At 39.3% G+C, this 18,427-nt stretch overlaps 1 protein-coding gene across 2 annotated transcripts in view; it reads left to right on the top strand.

Moving 5' to 3' along the window:
- flnbl (filamin B, like) overlaps positions 1 to 18,427 on the top strand; it is a 79,449-nt gene that overhangs the window by 20,587 nt on the left and 40,435 nt on the right. For both annotated transcript variants that reach the window (XM_062416590.1, XM_062416591.1), the window contains exons 2-8: positions 11,918 to 12,027; positions 12,245 to 12,380; positions 13,674 to 13,771; positions 15,535 to 15,682; positions 16,249 to 16,367; positions 16,479 to 16,553; positions 17,359 to 17,521. In XM_062416590.1, the coding sequence (XP_062272574.1) occupies positions 11,918 to 12,027; positions 12,245 to 12,380; positions 13,674 to 13,771; positions 15,535 to 15,682; positions 16,249 to 16,367; positions 16,479 to 16,553; positions 17,359 to 17,521 (849 nt within the window). The remainder of the gene's footprint in view (positions 1 to 11,917; positions 12,028 to 12,244; positions 12,381 to 13,673; positions 13,772 to 15,534; positions 15,683 to 16,248; positions 16,368 to 16,478; positions 16,554 to 17,358; positions 17,522 to 18,427) is intronic.

Genomic DNA, 18,427 nt, shown 5'->3' on the forward strand with positions numbered 1-18,427 from the left:
TATTAAATAAACTTCACATGTTTATATTTATTTATTATTATTCAAAGTAATCTATTGAGAACAATCTTGTTTTAATAGTAAATATCAACGATTTGCATTAATAACGAAGGATTCCACACTCTACTCTATCTCCTCTTCATTACATCTTTGTCTTGCTTCATTCACACAAATTTCCCCTCCGGTGTGTTTCATTGGTTGGTTCATTGTTACCTCCTCTACCTCCCTCACTCTTTCTCTCTTTCTTCTCTTCATCCTCCTCTTCTTCACCACATGGCCAGTCTGGTTCTGATGACATCATAGCCTGGGAACCAGCAGGGTGAGGTCATGCAAGGCTAAACGCTGCAGTGTGTGTGTGTGTGTGTGTGTGTGTGTGTGTGTGTGTGTGTGTGTGTGTGTGTCAGTGTGCGTCCTGTTTATGCATTCAGACGTAATGCCAGATGTGTGTGTGTGTGTGTTAATGACAGGGCAGCACTGTGCTGGTTACTTAGCTCTCTTGTGGTTCTCATGTTTTCATGTTTCCTCCGCTGTTTGCTGGTATTAAGTATGTTTAAACTCGACTGTTTTTGTTATAGAAACACGTTTATTTATAGGTATGTTGTACTTAATTTAACCCTTTGGTTACCTGTGATGCTGCGTTCTGACACTACTGGACCATCAAGCTGTATTTGACACATTGGACCAGAGCAGGATCTGTGATGGCACTCTACTGGTGTTCAGTCTCAATCCTGGAACACTTTGCAACTAAATGATTTTCATTATAAGATCTATTGTGTAGGACTGGATGTTATTATCCACTTGAGGCCTGCTGCCAGGACTCTGTGAGATGAGTGATAGCATCCTCTGGGTTGCCAAGTGGGCGCCCTCCTTCCTCGATGTGTCGCTGATAGACCCACCACACCTCCAACAGAGTTCAGCATTAAATCCCAGCGTACCGGGCTCGCTCACCCCTCTAGATGCCATCTACTCACTTGTCGGCCCAGGTGGAGTCTTTTCTGTTTAGCCACAGCCACTGTCGGTGGTCCTTCCCTCGCATAGATTAATCTGCTGATTATTTTTGATCAATCAAGTATTAGTTTAGTCTGTGAAATGGCCACAGTGATGTCTTCAATTTGCTTATTTTGTCTAGTAGTCCAAAAAACCTTCAGATATTCAAATTAGTGTCTCATATGACAAAGAAAAACAGCAATTTTCACATTTTAAGAAGCTGGAACCAGAGAATATTTGGCAGACTTGCATGAAAAGGGATTAAAATGATTATTAAAGTGGCCGCTAATTACATTTTCTGTCAGTCAACTAATTGATTAACTGTTGCATCTCTACTGTCCATCTATATGTGTATGAGTGGAATATTTACAGGCTGCTTATCAGGCTTATCTCCCCTTGTGGTGTGCCTCACAGCTCAATTTAAGGCCCACTTTTGCTTTCTATCCTGCATGTTATGGCCTCTGATGTCAGACCTGTTGAGAGTAGATGATTCTGTGCTGAATATGATCTAGGTATCTGATGCCCTGCCAAGTATTTTTTAACCCAATGTGTCGTCATTCTCCAGTAAGCTTAGAAAGTCTGACACTAGAACATGATCCACTGACCATATCAAGTATCCAATATGGACAGTAGACACCTGTCAAAACTTCACCTAAATGATTGTCCGTCATTATTTCTGACTGACTGCTTTCTGGCACAACTTCATCTATTTCCAAGGTGCATGGGGAAGGAAAAGAAGCTGAAGAAAGTAAAGCTCCAGCATCACTTAGTGTAAATACTCCAAGTGTTGCTGGAGTTTTACTTTCTTGGTTCACAGTTCTGAGTAATTATTCTTGCTTGTAAATATTTATAATTATATTACAATTATATAACTCCTGCTCTTTCCTCTGATGTTTTTCCCACTTTTCATGTGTTTGTGTTGAGCTGGCGGAAAATCCAAGAGTGGAAATTCGTTAGTTTTTTTTGTATGCGTATGTTTGTGTTGAATGAACTGAACTGAACTGGTGACTTAATTTGGGGGATGAAATACCTAAAACTGAATGTTTGATCGTGTTGAATTGAACTGTTTTTTTGGGATGTTTAAACTAGCTTCTTCATCGATTTATCACTTCATCCCCCTGGAGAGGATTACACATGCATTTATTTTGGCCAGTTTGAACTATTTAATTGAGCCTAATTTTTCCTTTTCTTCGCTGCAGTCTGTCAAATGTAGAATCGGTTTTAAAGCTTAGCTGATTATATTAAAGGTTAAACTACGAGTCGGATCCCCTGACAAGCTTCGCCTTTACAGATTAACCTCTTAAACCATCACTGCATGTTCTAAACAGTGTTTTTCTTGGTTCAATTACTTCTTTGATTCCTCGTGAATGAGTCTGAAAGACATGAGACCAAGTTTTTCTCAGTCTTTGATCTTTCTCTCTCTTCATCTGTGCAGCTGTTTGAATCCAACCAATGTCCAGATTAAAGAGCGAGAGAGAATGACACACACTGTATCTCTCTCTCCCCTCATTAACCAAATCAAAGGCATTAAAAGTCTTTCGCCCGCTCCTGTCTGTAATCGGGGTTTTTCTGGTGGGATCGCCCCCTCTGAGCTGCTGGTGCATGACTCATGTGACTCTTATTAAGTGGTGCCGTTATTACAGCAATGCATCATGCGGTCATGTCATCAGTGGGTGCCACAGTTTTGGGAGTGTCGACATGACATGCTCCTGGGAAATACTGCTGACCCTTCTGGAAACGATTCAAATCTTAAGACCTTTTTTTTCACCAGAGTTGACTTTAAGTGTTGCAGTCATTTTAAAACGTCACTGGAGGCTTTAAGGATCTGCTCATCGTAATTATTAGAAGCTTTCTTAACTCTAGACATACCGAATCGTTCAATTTTTGCACCGAACAAGGATTTTGCCCCCCCATTTCTTCCCCCATTACATTGAAAGTGCATTATAAAAGGGTTTTCTTATGGTCAGTATGATGAGGAGAAATGATTACTCTTTTTTTCTCGCTCACTTGAATGAGAAATCGTGTCCAAACCTTTGACTGGTACTCTATTTAGGAAGAAAACCAGAAATCTTACTAAGCACAAAGTTCTGGTTCAGTAAGATCATAAGAAATCCTCCTTTTTTGTGGTTCATGAATGACTTCACTTAATTATATGGCAGGTTAGTGTGTAGTTGTAAAGATAACACTCGTGGGTTAAAGAAATGTCTGGAATTTGAGAAGTACAGCTTGAACTTTCTGACCTCTACCGAGCTCGGCTGTGTGATAGTTTACTGTTATTATTTATCAGTCTTTAGTGGATTATTGTGTTAATAGATGATTTTTATAACTCCAAACACTTTATTCCAAGTAAATTATTATTTAAAAACTAATAAAATGACTACTGAAGCAACACATGTCGGAAGTATTGTCTGACTTTATACATAGTTCATAGTTGAGGACATTAATCTGATTATTTAATGAGATTTTGCGTGTACACGTTCCATCATATAAACTATATATATATGCTTTCAACCACTTTCTGAGCCCTTTACCAAACTGTCATGATGATGATAATGATGGTGGTCTTCTGTTGGATTATTAACATGTGAACTATCTCATAACAAAGAGGAGTGTTGTTATACGCCTGGAGGAGTGTGTGTATGTTTGAGTAATGTGAAGGAGAGAGATTGGAGGGTGTACGGTTGAGTTAAGTGTAATAATCACTCTACTAGTACAGACATCAGCGCCCTTAAAGTGATACTGATAAAAATAGAGTACTTCATCTGATACCCGTCACTGAATAGAAGCATTTGCCATTCAACCCCATCCAAATTATTTTTATTTGAATGCAGTTTTAAAGTGTTAAATAAATATTAAAATAATCATTTTTGTCAACTCCGTCAAACACACCACACTCAGCTTCACCACCACAGACTGGATGGGTTGGAGCTGCTGTGGTGGTGGGACAATTATGCATCAAATCAAATAAAAGGAAGTGTATGATGATTGTCTGCGGGCAAAACCAGACAAATAGTCTTTTTTTGAAAGCAGGTATCGTTTGACTGGAGACGTTTTGATACTACTCTGTACTGGGTTATTTCGGCTGATGCCTTTTAAAGGTCTTGAGTTCAGATTCCAGCCCTAGGAGAGTGTGTGTGTGCGTTTGTGGCTTTTGTTCCTTTGCCACCAACCATTGCGTCCTCATTAGGGTGTGTGTGGGGGGGGGGTTGAACTTGTGTGTGGGTTTGTGGTGAGCTGGGGGGGGGGGTTGGATGGGCGGGGATATGATTTCATTGTTGAGGAATCTGTGCGTGTGTGTGTGTGTGTGTCTGTGTGCTGTGGGTCAAACCTAGTGTACACACACACCCACACAGGGACGGTAGCTCCACATCCTGTTTATCACTGCAGGTACCTGCATTTTTTTAAAGGATATTTCCACCCAAAATTAACTTTCACCACGTGACTGTTAGATCCTTTTTCAGCTTAAGAAATATAAAAAATGTTTGTTTTTTATTGTAATATTATATGGAAAGTAATCGAAAGTAATTATGGAAACTAATGACTGCCTGGTTGGAGTAATACTAAAAAAAATCTACATTTGATTTCTGTTTAAAGAGGTAAAAACTGAAAAAACACTTATGGTCCTTTTTTATTAATTGATTAAATAGTCACAGGATGCTTCAAATGTTCATATAAAGGATCACCAATGGCTGCACAGCTCGTAAAAGTGGGTCATCTGGGGAAAACTTTATTCATTGAGCCAATAAATTAGTAAATCTAAGCTCATTGTGTGCTAATTTGCTTCTGTGTATAACTGTAATGTAGTTTATGCCAACCAAGAAAGTTACTTACAGCTTTATTTGGTTTTTAATCCATTTATAGAGTGAAGTTTATTACATTTTGAGTCAGTACATGTTGTATTATTAAATATGTTATTAGTTGCGATGAAGATGAGATGAACCTTTTACACTGCACATATCTCCTTCTGTCTATACTGCACATATCTCCTTCTGTCTATACTGCATATAACATATCTGCACTCATTTTAGTGCATGTACTATTTACGAGTTTCTATCCATTTGTAGTTATGTTATTGACATGTAGCTGCATTCATTCCTATTATAACCTCATCTGTTCATTGTTCACAACTTTCTATCTGTTCACACATACTGTTGTGTAACTGCATTTAGTTGTTCTGGTATTTACTGTGGGAAATTATACAAAAAAAAGAAGTTGAATCTAACCTGTTTTTTGGGGGGCGCGGTCGGCCGTATATTAGCTTACATCAATGTGATGATCCGCCTCAGGCATCGACTGTTCTGTGCAGAGGTAAAATTGTTGGTTAGGAAGCAGAACATGTGTGTTTGTGAGACGGAGATGTGGTCATCATGCAAAGAAACAGCTGTTTGTTGTAAGTGTAAGTGGGACAGCAGTTGTGCCTTTTTGAGATGGAGAGATTTAGAAAGAGAGAGAGAGAGAGAAGGGCAGAGATTTAACTATCACACACAAACAGAGAGCGACTGTCACCTGAAAGAGAATATATTAAAGTTATTTATCTTATCTGTATGCAGGGTGTGGTTAGACTTTACAGGTTAATGTGTTTACATTGGATACAGAGGGACATTAATGGCAAACATGTTTTTTAAATGTGGTATTTGTTAAATAGAAAGGTAAATACTTTTCATGATAACGTCCAACTTGAAATTATTACTAGGAATCTCATTATGCAACAAACAAACAAAAACACGGATGTCTCACACCATCTGAACGTTATCAGGCAATGGGAGTAAACCGTGATTTTGCTGGTAGTTTGAACACATGTGTTTGTAAAAACACTGGAAAAGTAGGATTGGAAACACGCTGACGTCCACGGCTGAGTTGACGCATACAAGGGTCACGTAGGGGTGGGTGATATGAATAAAATCATGGTATATGTACTGTTAATGTAGCTAGAAATCAATTTCATAAACCGTTAATAGATAAAATGTCAAGATGAAACCAGATTTATTTATTTTCTTCTCATCCAGTGAACCATCCATGACCCTTAAAACCTCTGGATGCTATCTACCACAGTGCTATTTGAGTCATTACATGAGATGGCTATCGCATTCACCACTGTGAGTCATATGAAAAGATGCGATAGTTGTCACTTACATCTAAAAGGCATCAGCGTACCTGTGTCTTCATGTATGAGAACTTGCTGTCTAAATTCCAGAGATGTTTATGATCTTAAGGGGACTTTAAAAGTTGAATGAACTGTTTCACAGCTTGAAGTTAGAGACCACATACATCATCTTGATGTTGCGCTTTGAGCTAGTGGAGTCCCTCAGGGTTCAATTCTGGGCCTGATCTCGCACAATATGTTAGACTTTGTGGGCCTGCAACATGATGTTGCAGGCCAATCTGTGGCTGTTTAATTTATTTATTTCTGGAGCCAATCTGCCACTTAAGTAGTTATTTGACAGGGTGGTTATTTGTCAGTGTGAGGTATCGAACCACCGGACTATTGGTTGGTTAGTTTACAGACTGTTGGGACCACAGATCAGGTATTTCTGCAGTGGGACGCCGGCTTATTATGAAACTTCCTGTACTGGAGAGGGTGTGCCATGCTGATAAGAAAGGCATTTTGTTCCAACCTATTTCACCTTTACACACACACACTCTCTTTCACACACTTTATCTCTCTCCCTCACTTTCCGTTTCAACTTGTACACACTCACTCCTTCTTTTTTTCTCTGGTTGTGCACACTTGAACCGTCCCAGCCCCTGCATCTCCATTAACGTCCTTGTTGTCTTGGTATTGTTGCGTTTCCGTAGCAACGTGTCAACAAATCAGCAGGTATCGGCAGCAGAAGTGGCAGCTGAGAGTCTGACGCAGATCCGGGCTCATTTAGACGGGGGGCCTTTTTTTTTTTTTTTGTGAATGGATTCGTGAACAGATAAATCTCTCTGTGAAAGAGGAGGAGGCGGTTGTGTGTAATGTTGTTGAAAGGACACAAGGGCCTCTAATGGTTGCAATATATTAACATTTAAACATGAGTGCTTTGACTGGTGTGAGGTGAAGGTCAGTAGATACAAGCAGGGCGCTATAAACACCACCGTTTTTCACCTGGACCTCCCTTTTAAAAAGGTGTAGGGCTGCCCACGTAAAAGCAAAGAAGTAGTATATAGATAGATGCATGCCGTATAAGTAGGAGTGGGTATGGTGTGCATATATGTGAGTCTGTTTATATGTGTGTACACTGTCAGAACTGCTGGGATAAGTAAGGCTGTGGGTAGATGTGTTTATGTATACTGTATTTATGTTGACTCTGTTGTCTTATCTAACACTCAGATCCATTCGGTGCATGTATACTGAAAGAAAAATGAATAAACTGAACCGTATGACCCATTAGCTAACCTTCCTGAGGTCAACGCATTAAAAGTGTCAAGATGATCCCATTAAAATAAAAACGAGTGGAAAAAACAATTACTGCAGAATGTAACTTTATGGGCCACAAGTAAGCAGAGTGCCGAGCCATTTTGGATCCCCAGACCTCTGAGTCGGTCACATGAGGAGGATGGAGGAAAGACAGATCAGGGTTTTCGTAACAGGAAACAATGCGGGTTAAAGCTGTTAAAACCCTCCGTAACACACTCTCCCTAACCATAGAGCTAAAATCTGAGGATACTCCTACAAAATAATCTTTCTGTGTTTTTGTTATTTTCTCTACAATTTTTGCTTTGGCTCCGGCTGTATTTAACCCCTTTTTTTCTATCTCTCCCCATATGTCCCCCCACCCCCCAATGGGAACAATAGGCTACCATGGCAATAGCCTTGTTACTCACAAAACTGTGTCGGCTGTGACACACACACACACCACATACACATACTCATACACACAGGGGTATAAATACACATGCAGAACCAGCAAATACACTGACAGCAACAAGTCTGCAGGCTCACATTCAAGTTAGGGAGGAGTCATGGCATCTCAAACACACTCAACGTTCAGTTCCCAGTACTATCATGTGAAATGAAATTAAGAGGAAAGGGGAAAAGTAGGAATTGAAAGTTAAAAATGTAACATTTCAACTGTTGAAGAGGGACAGTTCATCCAAAGTGCATGTCTCAAAACCTGGGAAAATAAAACCAAAAGTGTTCACATGACTAAATAGTATTAAAGCTCATGTTCCTAACCACAGGACCCTCGAAGGGGTCGCTACATTAATAGGAGGCGGCGTGAGTGATTAGGAGGATGGGAAGGCGTAATAAAAAACATGTGTTCAACACAAAATTTTATTAATATAGTCATACTGTTCAGTGGTTTCCAACCTTTGTGGCTTGTGATCCCATTAAAGTAAAGTAATAGCTGCTTGTGACTCCTTATCACAGGTTATGGCCTTAATATGGACATGAATTGTGAGCAGTTAAACCAAAAAGTGATATTTTTAGAAGCTTGAAGAGGTGAAACCAACCAGTATTTCACTAGAAAAATGGCACATCAGAAAATGTGTATTTTATTTTGTTTAACAGAAGTATCTGGTGACTCCTCATAGTGTCTTTGCTTTATTTTTTAACCTGGTTTTAACCCATAAATGTATGAAACTTCAAAAAGAAATGGCTTAAATTGAATGGGTCACTGGCCAAAGTCACTGAGAACTGAACCACTAACCATTACAAGTAACTGAGGAAATGTTTAAGTTTTAAATATTTAGTTGTACTGACCTTTTTAAAGGTAAAACATTTTCCTTGTATAAGGCTGAAGGAATCAGTTTAGAAAAAAACAGCACTTTTAGTTTAAAAATGACCATTTCAAAGGTATAAAGTACCATTTTAATCTCTTGTCTCCTGCATTAAGTAAACAACCACGTCATAACTTCGATCTTCCGTTAGTTCACCTGGTTTCAATAAAGAAAGTGTCCTATTTAGTGTGACTGATTAGTGTTAAGCTGAGTGAATGAGCTCAGCTATGGGTGGTGCTCTGCGTGTGTGTGTGTGTGTGTGTGGGGAGGGTAAAGGCCGCTGACTTGTCCTGCCCACTGACAGGATGTTTGCTAGAGAGGCGGCACACACACACACACACACACACACACACACACACACACACACACGCTAACTCACTTACAAAGGTGTGGCTGGACGACCTCAGAGGGAAAAGAAAGGAGGGAAGAAACGGAGGGAAAACCTTGGAGAGAAATGAGACATAAAATAAACAAACAGGTGGAGAGAGTGAGCGATAGGGTTTGAGGAGAGATAAGAAGGAACATTTGTAGGGGGGAGAAAAAAAAGTTTAAAAAACTGACTGCGAGAGTGACGGAAACACAAAGAGATAAATGAGCGTGTTGATTTGGCAAAAAGGGGGAAGAGATTAGGAATGTAGAAAGCAGGATGTCGCAACCTTCTCTTGTCTGTGTTGAACTATATCCTCACAGTCATTTCAATGGTGTGTCACTCATGGGTGAGGCAACCGTCTCATCTAAACCTGAGCTGCTGAAACATGTTTTGGATCACAGCTGGTCTGCTGACAGCGAGGCAGAGCTGGAGCTTCACCAGGTGCATCACTGGATTTCTCACACACACACACAAACCGAGTATGCATCATGCATGGCTCATATCTGCTGACAAATACAGTGTGTTGAAAGTCAGCTCGCAGCAACATGGTTACATAAGCAAACAGAGGCAGACGTGTGGTAACTCTGAAGGTGTGAAGCCCATAGCGAGCACTGTTAGAGTTATAATCCCATCAATTTGACTCTATTCACACAAATGAGTCAGCATCCATGACTAGAGGCCATGGATGCAGATGTATAACCATATTTATTTCTACATGTGATAATTACACATACAGAACAATACAACAGTGTCGTGCAGCATTTATGTAGTGGACGTGCCCCGCCTCGCCCAGACATAAAGAGCGCCTCCGCTTTCTATTAAATGTAAGTGAAAAAACACACAGCAGAAGCCATGTGTTTGAAGGAATGAGGTGATTTTAACTGTCACCTAGTAACCGATTGTTAAAACCGTCTGGCTATAAAAATCAATTTCATGCATTTTTCTTGTGCAGGAAGGATTGTAAAGTACACAAAGACAACCAAATAGGAGTGAATCTATACAACATAGTACTTGTGCAGGTATTAAAATGTAATGCTGCAATTTGGGCAAAAATATCACAGTAAACAATATAATTCCCATTATCATCCAACTTTTCTGATATTCTACTATAAAGCAAAATTACTTTACACCACATGGGCAAGATTGGGTTTAATTCAGACTAAGCATTGAACTGTATATTGCTGCTGCCTGACAATTAACGCATATCAAAAACATTTAAAAAAAAGTCATAACACAGTGGATCAGATCTCTGAATTCATGCTGATTTTCTTGAAGGAGAGGAAGCCGTTTCAGTTCTACAACATACACAAGCCCTTTTCTTTCCTATTCGGGAGACCCAGACTCTTAAAGTGGATTTTGCAGACTTGCGTGGGAATGATTTTTTTGAGGAGATTGCCATGGACTCATAAGTCTTACTACGTAAAAAGTAATAGCGAACAAACCAAATGATGTTACAGGTGAAGGACCTTTCTGAGTAGTCTTTCTTTTATATGATCCGCTGTTTTTTAATTCTATTTATGGATTGCAAAAAACCAAAAAGAACACTACAAACAAAAACAAGTTGTTTAAGACTCTTGCTTAAAATACAGCTCAGCGTCTCTGATTTATAATGGGTGAAAGAACCCAAACTAGCTGCACTTCAGCAGGTCATCGAGCTAATGTTTGCATAGAAAATCACGACAAGAGTATCCACAGCTGGACAGATAGAGTCTGGTTCTCTGCTGTTTGACTGGTGAAAAAAAAGGTGTTTTCTTGTTGTTGAAGACAGGAGAGCTGTGATGTACTCACAATGTTCTCAGAAAACAATGAAAATAACAGATTTGGACATGGTTGGCGGTGTTGTTGTTACCATCACAATGTTTTTCTATTTTGAAATGTGTAAATAGTCCTATTCTTTTTGGCATTGTCTCATTTTATTACACACTCATTTTAATTAGTACCACATTTAACGATCATACAGTAGAAAAATAATAATCTTGTTTAATTATGATAAATGATATCATAATTTCTGATTTGTGTCCCGACCTCTTGTGTCTCTTCACCAACTTTTATATTAAACCCGACGCCCTTTCTGTAAGACGGCAAACAAGCAAGGTCTCATAAATGTCTGAGTGTATCTTTAACAAACATGTTATTATGGGGGGAGAGAAATGGAGACAGAGAGATTAAAAATGACTGGAATGTTTTGTCTGCTTCACTCTGAACTCTGTGTGCTGCAGCCAGAGATTAGCTAGTATTGCCTCCGGTGTGTGTGTGTGTGTGTGTGTGTGTGTGTGTGTTTACTGGTATGAGGTACCAGCTGGTACAGTGAGGTCTGATTAATGAGGACCATTACTCAGCCACACTTTGTTTTGTTAAATCAGGTTGAAAGTTTATATCCATAGTAAGATGGGAGTAGAGTCACAATAATCAATCAATCGACAAAGTTCATCTGCAACTATTTTAATAATCTATTCATTGTTTTAGTCATTTTTTAAAGCAAAAATGGTAAATATTCAGTGATTTCAGCCTGTCAGATGTGAGAATTTGAAGCTTTTATGTGTCATATGATAGTAAAGTGATGATTTGCCAGTCGGTTAGGTCGACTCAAAAGCCCAAAATTCCACCGAAAACATCCTGACCATCAGTCCAGAACCCAAAGTCATTCAGTTTATTATCACAGAGGACTAAAGAAAGCAGAAAATATTCACAATTGGGAAGCTGAAACCAGATAATTGTATCATTTTTTCTTTACAGGCAAATAATTACCAAGGATTTCTTTTATTTTCACTATTAAATGAAGACAAATTTTAGATATACTTATGTCTCCAGAGCAGGATGTGAATCTGACCTCAGATTTGTCTTTTTTTCTCCTTAAAGACTCTAAAGCCATTGTGGATGGGAACCTGAAACTGATCCTGGGTATGGTCTGGACTCTGATCCTGCACTACTCCATCTCCATGCCAATGTGGGAGGGCGAGGATGAAGAGGTAACTGCTCATTGCATGACTTGTTTTTTTTAATTTTTTTTATCATGATTTGAGATTTGGCTTGTTTGCAGGTGAAGAAAATCGTCATGAAATGATGAAACCTGATTCCAAAATAACAGAGAAAATAACAAAAAAATTAAGCAAAGTATGCAGTAAATAAACAAATAGTGACACCTGTCAGGAGATAAATAATGACATTTGTGTTTTTTGTGTTCAGTCGGAGTCAAAGACACCTAAACAGCGTCTGCTGGGATGGATCCAACACAAAGTCCCTGATCTGCCAATCACCAACTTCAGCCAGGACTGGAGTAACGGCAGGGCACTGGGAGCTCTGGTGGACAGCTGTGCACCAGGTATGAGTGTGTGTGTGTTTGTGGTCTGTCATAGGCTACTTTTGGGGACAAATATCAGACTTAGGACCAGTTAATTGGGGACAGCTTGTCCAACTGGGGACAATTGGGGGAAAAAGCTGATTTTTCTTTTTTTGGGTCAGTGGTTAAGGAAATGTCCCTAAAAGTGATCATGGTCTGATATATGTGTGGGGTTTTTTGTGTGCTAGGTTGTTGAGCTGTATGTGGACCCAAAATATTGTTATATACTGTGTTTTCTGCCATTACAATAGAATATAATATATTGGTGTGGAAATATTTAAGCTGGAAAAGAACCAGAGATTCAGTTAAGTGGTCTACTACTAATCCAGATGCTCTTGACTCAAATCCTCTAGCTATACTGTACCTTGAACTATGGGAGTGTGAAGATGATGCTGCGATGTGTCATCCATCAAATTTCTTCAGCACCATGAATAATCAAACTAGGTGTGGCCGTTCTGAAAGGAAGCCAGACTCAGCAGCTGCGTGGTCGGTGTCTTACATCAGAGAGATTCAGAAATGATTCAGGAGACACATGACACATTATCAGTCAAATACAGTTGCCAGTTTATTACTGTAAGTCCACTAGTTAAAAATACTTTAAAATACAAAGTAAAAAATATAGTATTCACATATTAGAGGCTGTAGTTTGTGTGTTTAATTGTATTGCAGTACACAGAGAAGTGTTTCTAGTATTTTGTCCATCTTCATTGAACTTCATAAACTTGCTGCTATTGTAAGTACATATAGAAAAACACACACAGGTATATAAATATCTATGCTAATCGTCATTTTTTTAATCAAATGGACTTCTTGGAGTCCTTGGAGTGACCTGCAATGACTCTCTAATATCTCACACAGTTTAAAGAGCCTTTAAACTGCATTAGTTTGATTTAGAAGTACTGAATAAAGTGTGTTTATATGAATCAAAGGCAAAAGATGATGTGTTTGTGATGAAAGAGGTTCATATCTATGTCTGAGAGAGCTGTCAATCATCTGATAATGTAATTTTGAGCTCTGACGGGATCAGTGAAGACTGTCGGCTGGATTAACATGAACATGATCTTTTTCTTTTTTTCCCCCCAGGAAGTGGTTTCTGTTTAAGTAAAGTAAATCATAGGAGTGATTTTGGTTTTGTGTATCATTACATATTCAGTGTTTTTTGGTTGTGTGCATAAAGGAAACATGAGCTCATTGTTTCAGTATTTTCCCAGCAGAGTTTCATATTGTTGTATGTGTGTTATTGTCGTTGACTGTGTTTCTTTCCGTCGTTCGCAGGTCTGTGTCCAGACTGGGAGACCTGGGATCCAGTGAAACCAGTGGAGAATGCCAGTGAAGCCATGCAGCTGGCTGACGACTGGCTGGGCATCCCGCAGGTTAGATTTAGTTAGAAACTCTTCGTCTTCGCTGTGGCTTTTAATCTTTATTTCCTGAGTTAACGCCCCATGGTGGTCCAGCAGAAGAGGAAGTGACGTTTAAATCCTCGCGTTGCATCTTTTTTTTGGGAATATCCAACAAACATTTTACACATCCTGTATTTTCTCTGTGTCATGCAGCAAATAAAGGAGGAATTCCCTCTGCTGTGAGTTTTTTCTCTCCAGAGGTCAAAGGTCATGATCAGCATCTCACACAGACCTTGGTGGTTTCCTGATTGTTCACAGCAGAGGAAACTCACTCAACCTGAGTTTGTTTTTCACTCATTTCTTGTTGTGAGCAGGGAGGATGCAGCCCGAGCTGCAACGGAAATGAGATGTGTAACAAAAGACTAGTCCAAGGAAATAATTAGTAAAGTTTTTATATCACTATTACAAGAGCTTGTAAAGCAGAAAGACTCGGTGGGCGAATGTTGAACAAGACATGAACAGAAGGAAAAGAAAGAGGAGTGACTATAAATGACACCGGAGTGACACAGTTCAGTGTCCTGAGCTGAACCGACTGATTGTCAGTGTCAGTCTGAGTTCATTCGTTGCCAAATTTCCTCCTTAAATCCATTACTCAACCCCCACCCACCCCCCTACCCCCCTTTTTAGCAGATTAACTGATGATGACTCACCTTTTTTTTTTTTTTCCCACCCAAGTGGTCACCGCTACTAGCAAATCCTATTATATTTAAGCAATCACAGAGTGTGCTCTTACTGTCTAAATACTCACTTGCAATGTCATCCCCTTTCTTAGTCTTTATCTTAGTCATTATAAACTATGTGGGGGGAAAAGTGTGACACCCTGTTGATTAGTCAGTGAAGAATTATATCTTGATTTTAATTAGTTGGGGTGTTTTTCCAATGCTCTTATACAGAAATGTCTCTGGGTCAGGGGGCAGATATAGATATAATCCTCCTTTTTAAAAGTATATGTGACACATTTTGGTTGGAGGTATAAATATGTAAATGGGTTCCTGTGTCGCTCCGAGCCTTGCTGTCAGGCATGTAGAATGGATGACCTATTAAATGCACTGAGACGGATCCTTTTCAACCAAAGAACAGAACAATAAGGACAGCCATGTGCAGGTAGACATGTTAAGCTGAGAGCTGAGACGGCAAAGTATACATCAAACATTACACATCTTTTTAGAGACATTAATTTAGCCTGAGAGCACCACAAATTATATCTATTTTATTTTTATTACCGTTATTACTAATTAGTTCAACATTTCATTTTGTGTGTGTATAGCTTATTCTGAGTGTAGTCAGTAAAGCACAGTAACAGCATTAAAGCTCCTCTGGTTGTCGTGCGGCATTAAGTCAAAAAACAGATTTTCTGGCTCACATGCATCGAGCCAGAATGTGGTTTGTCTGCTGTGCGCCAAACTTTACCCACAGACGGTTCACCCAGGATGCGGCACGCCACACAAAATCAGCAGCTGGACCAATATTGCTTGCTTGCTTGGGAATATTTATTTATGACTTGTAATTACTTACTGTACGCACTACGCACTTAAGATGATTTTGCGTTCGGTGTTTTATTTTTGTTTTGTTTAATTTTATCACTGGGACATGTCATTCTGCTGTATGTGTATTTTAACAGATATGAATGGAATGACGATTAAATGAGGCTAAACTTGACATTTATTGTTATATGGTTTATACTATAAGTTTAAAATGGATTTACAAACCTGAACTTTGTGTGTGTGTGTGTGCAGGTGATAGCTCCAGAGGAAATCATTGATCCCAGTGTGGACGAGCAGTCGGTGATGACCTACCTGTCTCAGTTCCCCAAATCCAAACTGAAACCCGGAGCTCCATTGAAACCCAAACTCAACCCCAAGAAGGCCCGCGCATACGGACCAGGTATATATACGCACACGCACACGCACACGCACACGCACGCACACACACACACACACACACACACACACACATATATACATATATATATATATAGACACAAAGACACACACACACATTTTTGCGTAGGTTTTAAATTCGCTCTGGAAACACTTTCTTAAAGGCCATCTGGTTTATGATTGAATAACACAGGAGCTTCTGTGTTTGTGACCTCTTCCTCCCTGTGTGTCTCGGCTAATGGGAACACTGGAAACACTGGTCTGTCTGACAAAGACAGGAAGTGAGCAGCTGTTAGTCTGAACAATGGGCTGAACTCATATCTGATACACACACACACACACACACACACACACACACACACACACACACACACACAGATTGGTGAGTTCAGCATTTGTCTTCCAACTGTAACCCTGAGGAGGAAATACCTGGAATTGGGCCGTGTTCAGACCAACAACAGCACAGCGTCAAAAAGCGCGGCTCCCTTGTTCATTTCAATGAGTTAAAACTATTATTTGAAAACATTAAAGTATTTTTAACTCTTTTATATTGATTTTCTTCTTGTGTAGGTATCGAACCAACAGGGAACAGGGTGCTGCGTCCTGCTGTGTTCACAGTGGACACATTCAGTGCAGGTCATGGTCAGGTCACCGTCTACCTGGACCAACCTGACGGCACCAGAGAGGAGGTAAATCACTCTTCCTCCTCCTCTTTAATAATTATGGTCTCTAACAGGCAAATGACCAGTCTTTAAAAGAACAAATGTGTTTGACATCTGTTTGCGTGTTGTGTTGATCAGCTGAAGGCGGAGCTTAACGAGGGCAAGAAGACGTTCAGTGTCACCTACATTCCTCAAGTGATGGGACCTCATAAAGTAAGATCCTGTTCTTTTCTTCTGTGAACATATAACCATCAATAAAATTAATGCAGTTTGGATGCAATGTGAGAGGAGTTCTCTAAGACTTTAAGACCTGGACGCCACAGACACATTCCAAGCTGTTTTCTGACTTAAAATCCTATATCCTTAAATCCTTTGAAATTCTGTTGAGATTGGAAAAGAAAAGACATTTGTCCTACAGGATCTGTCAAAACTTTCACTGCGCTGTGAAGGCAAGGCAGCCTTATTTATATGGTGCATTTCATACACAGGGGCAACTCAATGTGCTTTACATAAAAAAACTAAATATTAAACGGTAAATATTGGAAACATGAAAACACGCAATTTAAAAACAAGAAACCCCAATTATAATAAAATAAAAACATAGTATAGAAAGAGAGAAAGAAAACAAAAAGATAGACTAAAATAGAGCATAATATGAGAGTGCAGCATAAAATTATGATTTGCTTTTAAAATTATTAAAAGAACATACATAGTGCAAATGAAAGATTAAAATTTAGAGTGTTTTAAAAGGGCTAAATGATAATCACATGAAAAGAGAAATGTTTTTAATCTGGATTTAAAAATACTCACATTTGGACATTTGGGGCTGATTCATTATATTTACATTTTCCGTAGAGTTGCTAATTTATTCCTTTTGATGACATAACAATATGTAGAAGTAAGTTTTAGTTTATTTTATCAGTGAAAAGACATATTGTGAATATATCAGAAATGTTCAGGTATTTTTTTTTTTCTCTCCAAGACACAACTATGTGTAATTGTTGTTTTCGTTTCCTAGGTGACAGTGTTGTTTGCAGGCCAGCAGATTCCCAAGAGTCCGTTTGAGGTGAGCGTGGATAAGGCGCTGGGCGACGCCTCTAAGGTCACGGTCAAAGGCCCGGGAATCGAACCTGTGGGCAACATCGCCAACAGACCCACCTACTTCGAAATCTACACTGCAGGTCAGAGAAATCACAGCAACAAAGAAACACAGATGTTTTATGGTGTAAAGTGTAAGAAAAGATGTGATGTCATGGCTCTGATGTGGGTAATAAATGTTAAACGGCGCGATCACAATCTGTGAGCCGTCTGTAAGAGCGATTTAAGCAGTAAGTAGTAGTGTTAGTTTAAAGGGCAACAAATACAGGCAGCACACACCCATGCTGATTGTTTTCAATGGCTGTGCTCCATTTGGTTGTTCAGGCTGTTTTTTCATGTAGTGGCAAGGGTGGAGGAACATGGTCGACTGGAGTCTAGGCGTCTTATGAGATGGTAGATATCATGTTGAATCTTTATCACCTGATAATTAAACAGCAGCAGGTGGGAGAGATGCTGTGATAAACTTTACAACTTGCTGAGTGTTTGCTGCTATGACGAGCTGAGGCAAAAAATGTTTTCAGTAGTTATTTGTGATGCTGTCGGTACATGTAGTATTTTGCTGACGTGTCAAACAGAGCTTATAAATCAAGTCGGCATAAGCAGCACTAGACACTTTTATGCACAATTCAAAGTAGTAAAAATGACGCCGACTTGGCACAAACTGGCACCATACTGGTTGGATTTTGCAGAGTGCATCTTATTTAAGCACACACGCTGGAGGCATCTTGACTGGCTGACATGCACCACTGTTATATCTCCTAGGTTACTGTATATACTGTATAACCAACAGATGAACATCCAGTAGCTAAAGTAAAGTATTGCTCACTTAAAAAACACACTTGGCTGGAATTAACATTTTAAATTTAGACTAAAAAAAAGTAGAACTGACACAATATTTCTCTTACAAATGAAAAGTTGAATTCATAATCAATGAAACACACTTTCCCCCTCAATTTATTAGTATATTTTCAACATGAGCGATCACTGTG

The sequence above is a fragment of the Scomber scombrus genome, chromosome 3 (assembly GCF_963691925.1).
Source record: "Scomber scombrus chromosome 3, fScoSco1.1, whole genome shotgun sequence".
Taxonomy (NCBI): Eukaryota; Metazoa; Chordata; class Actinopteri; order Scombriformes; family Scombridae; genus Scomber; species Scomber scombrus.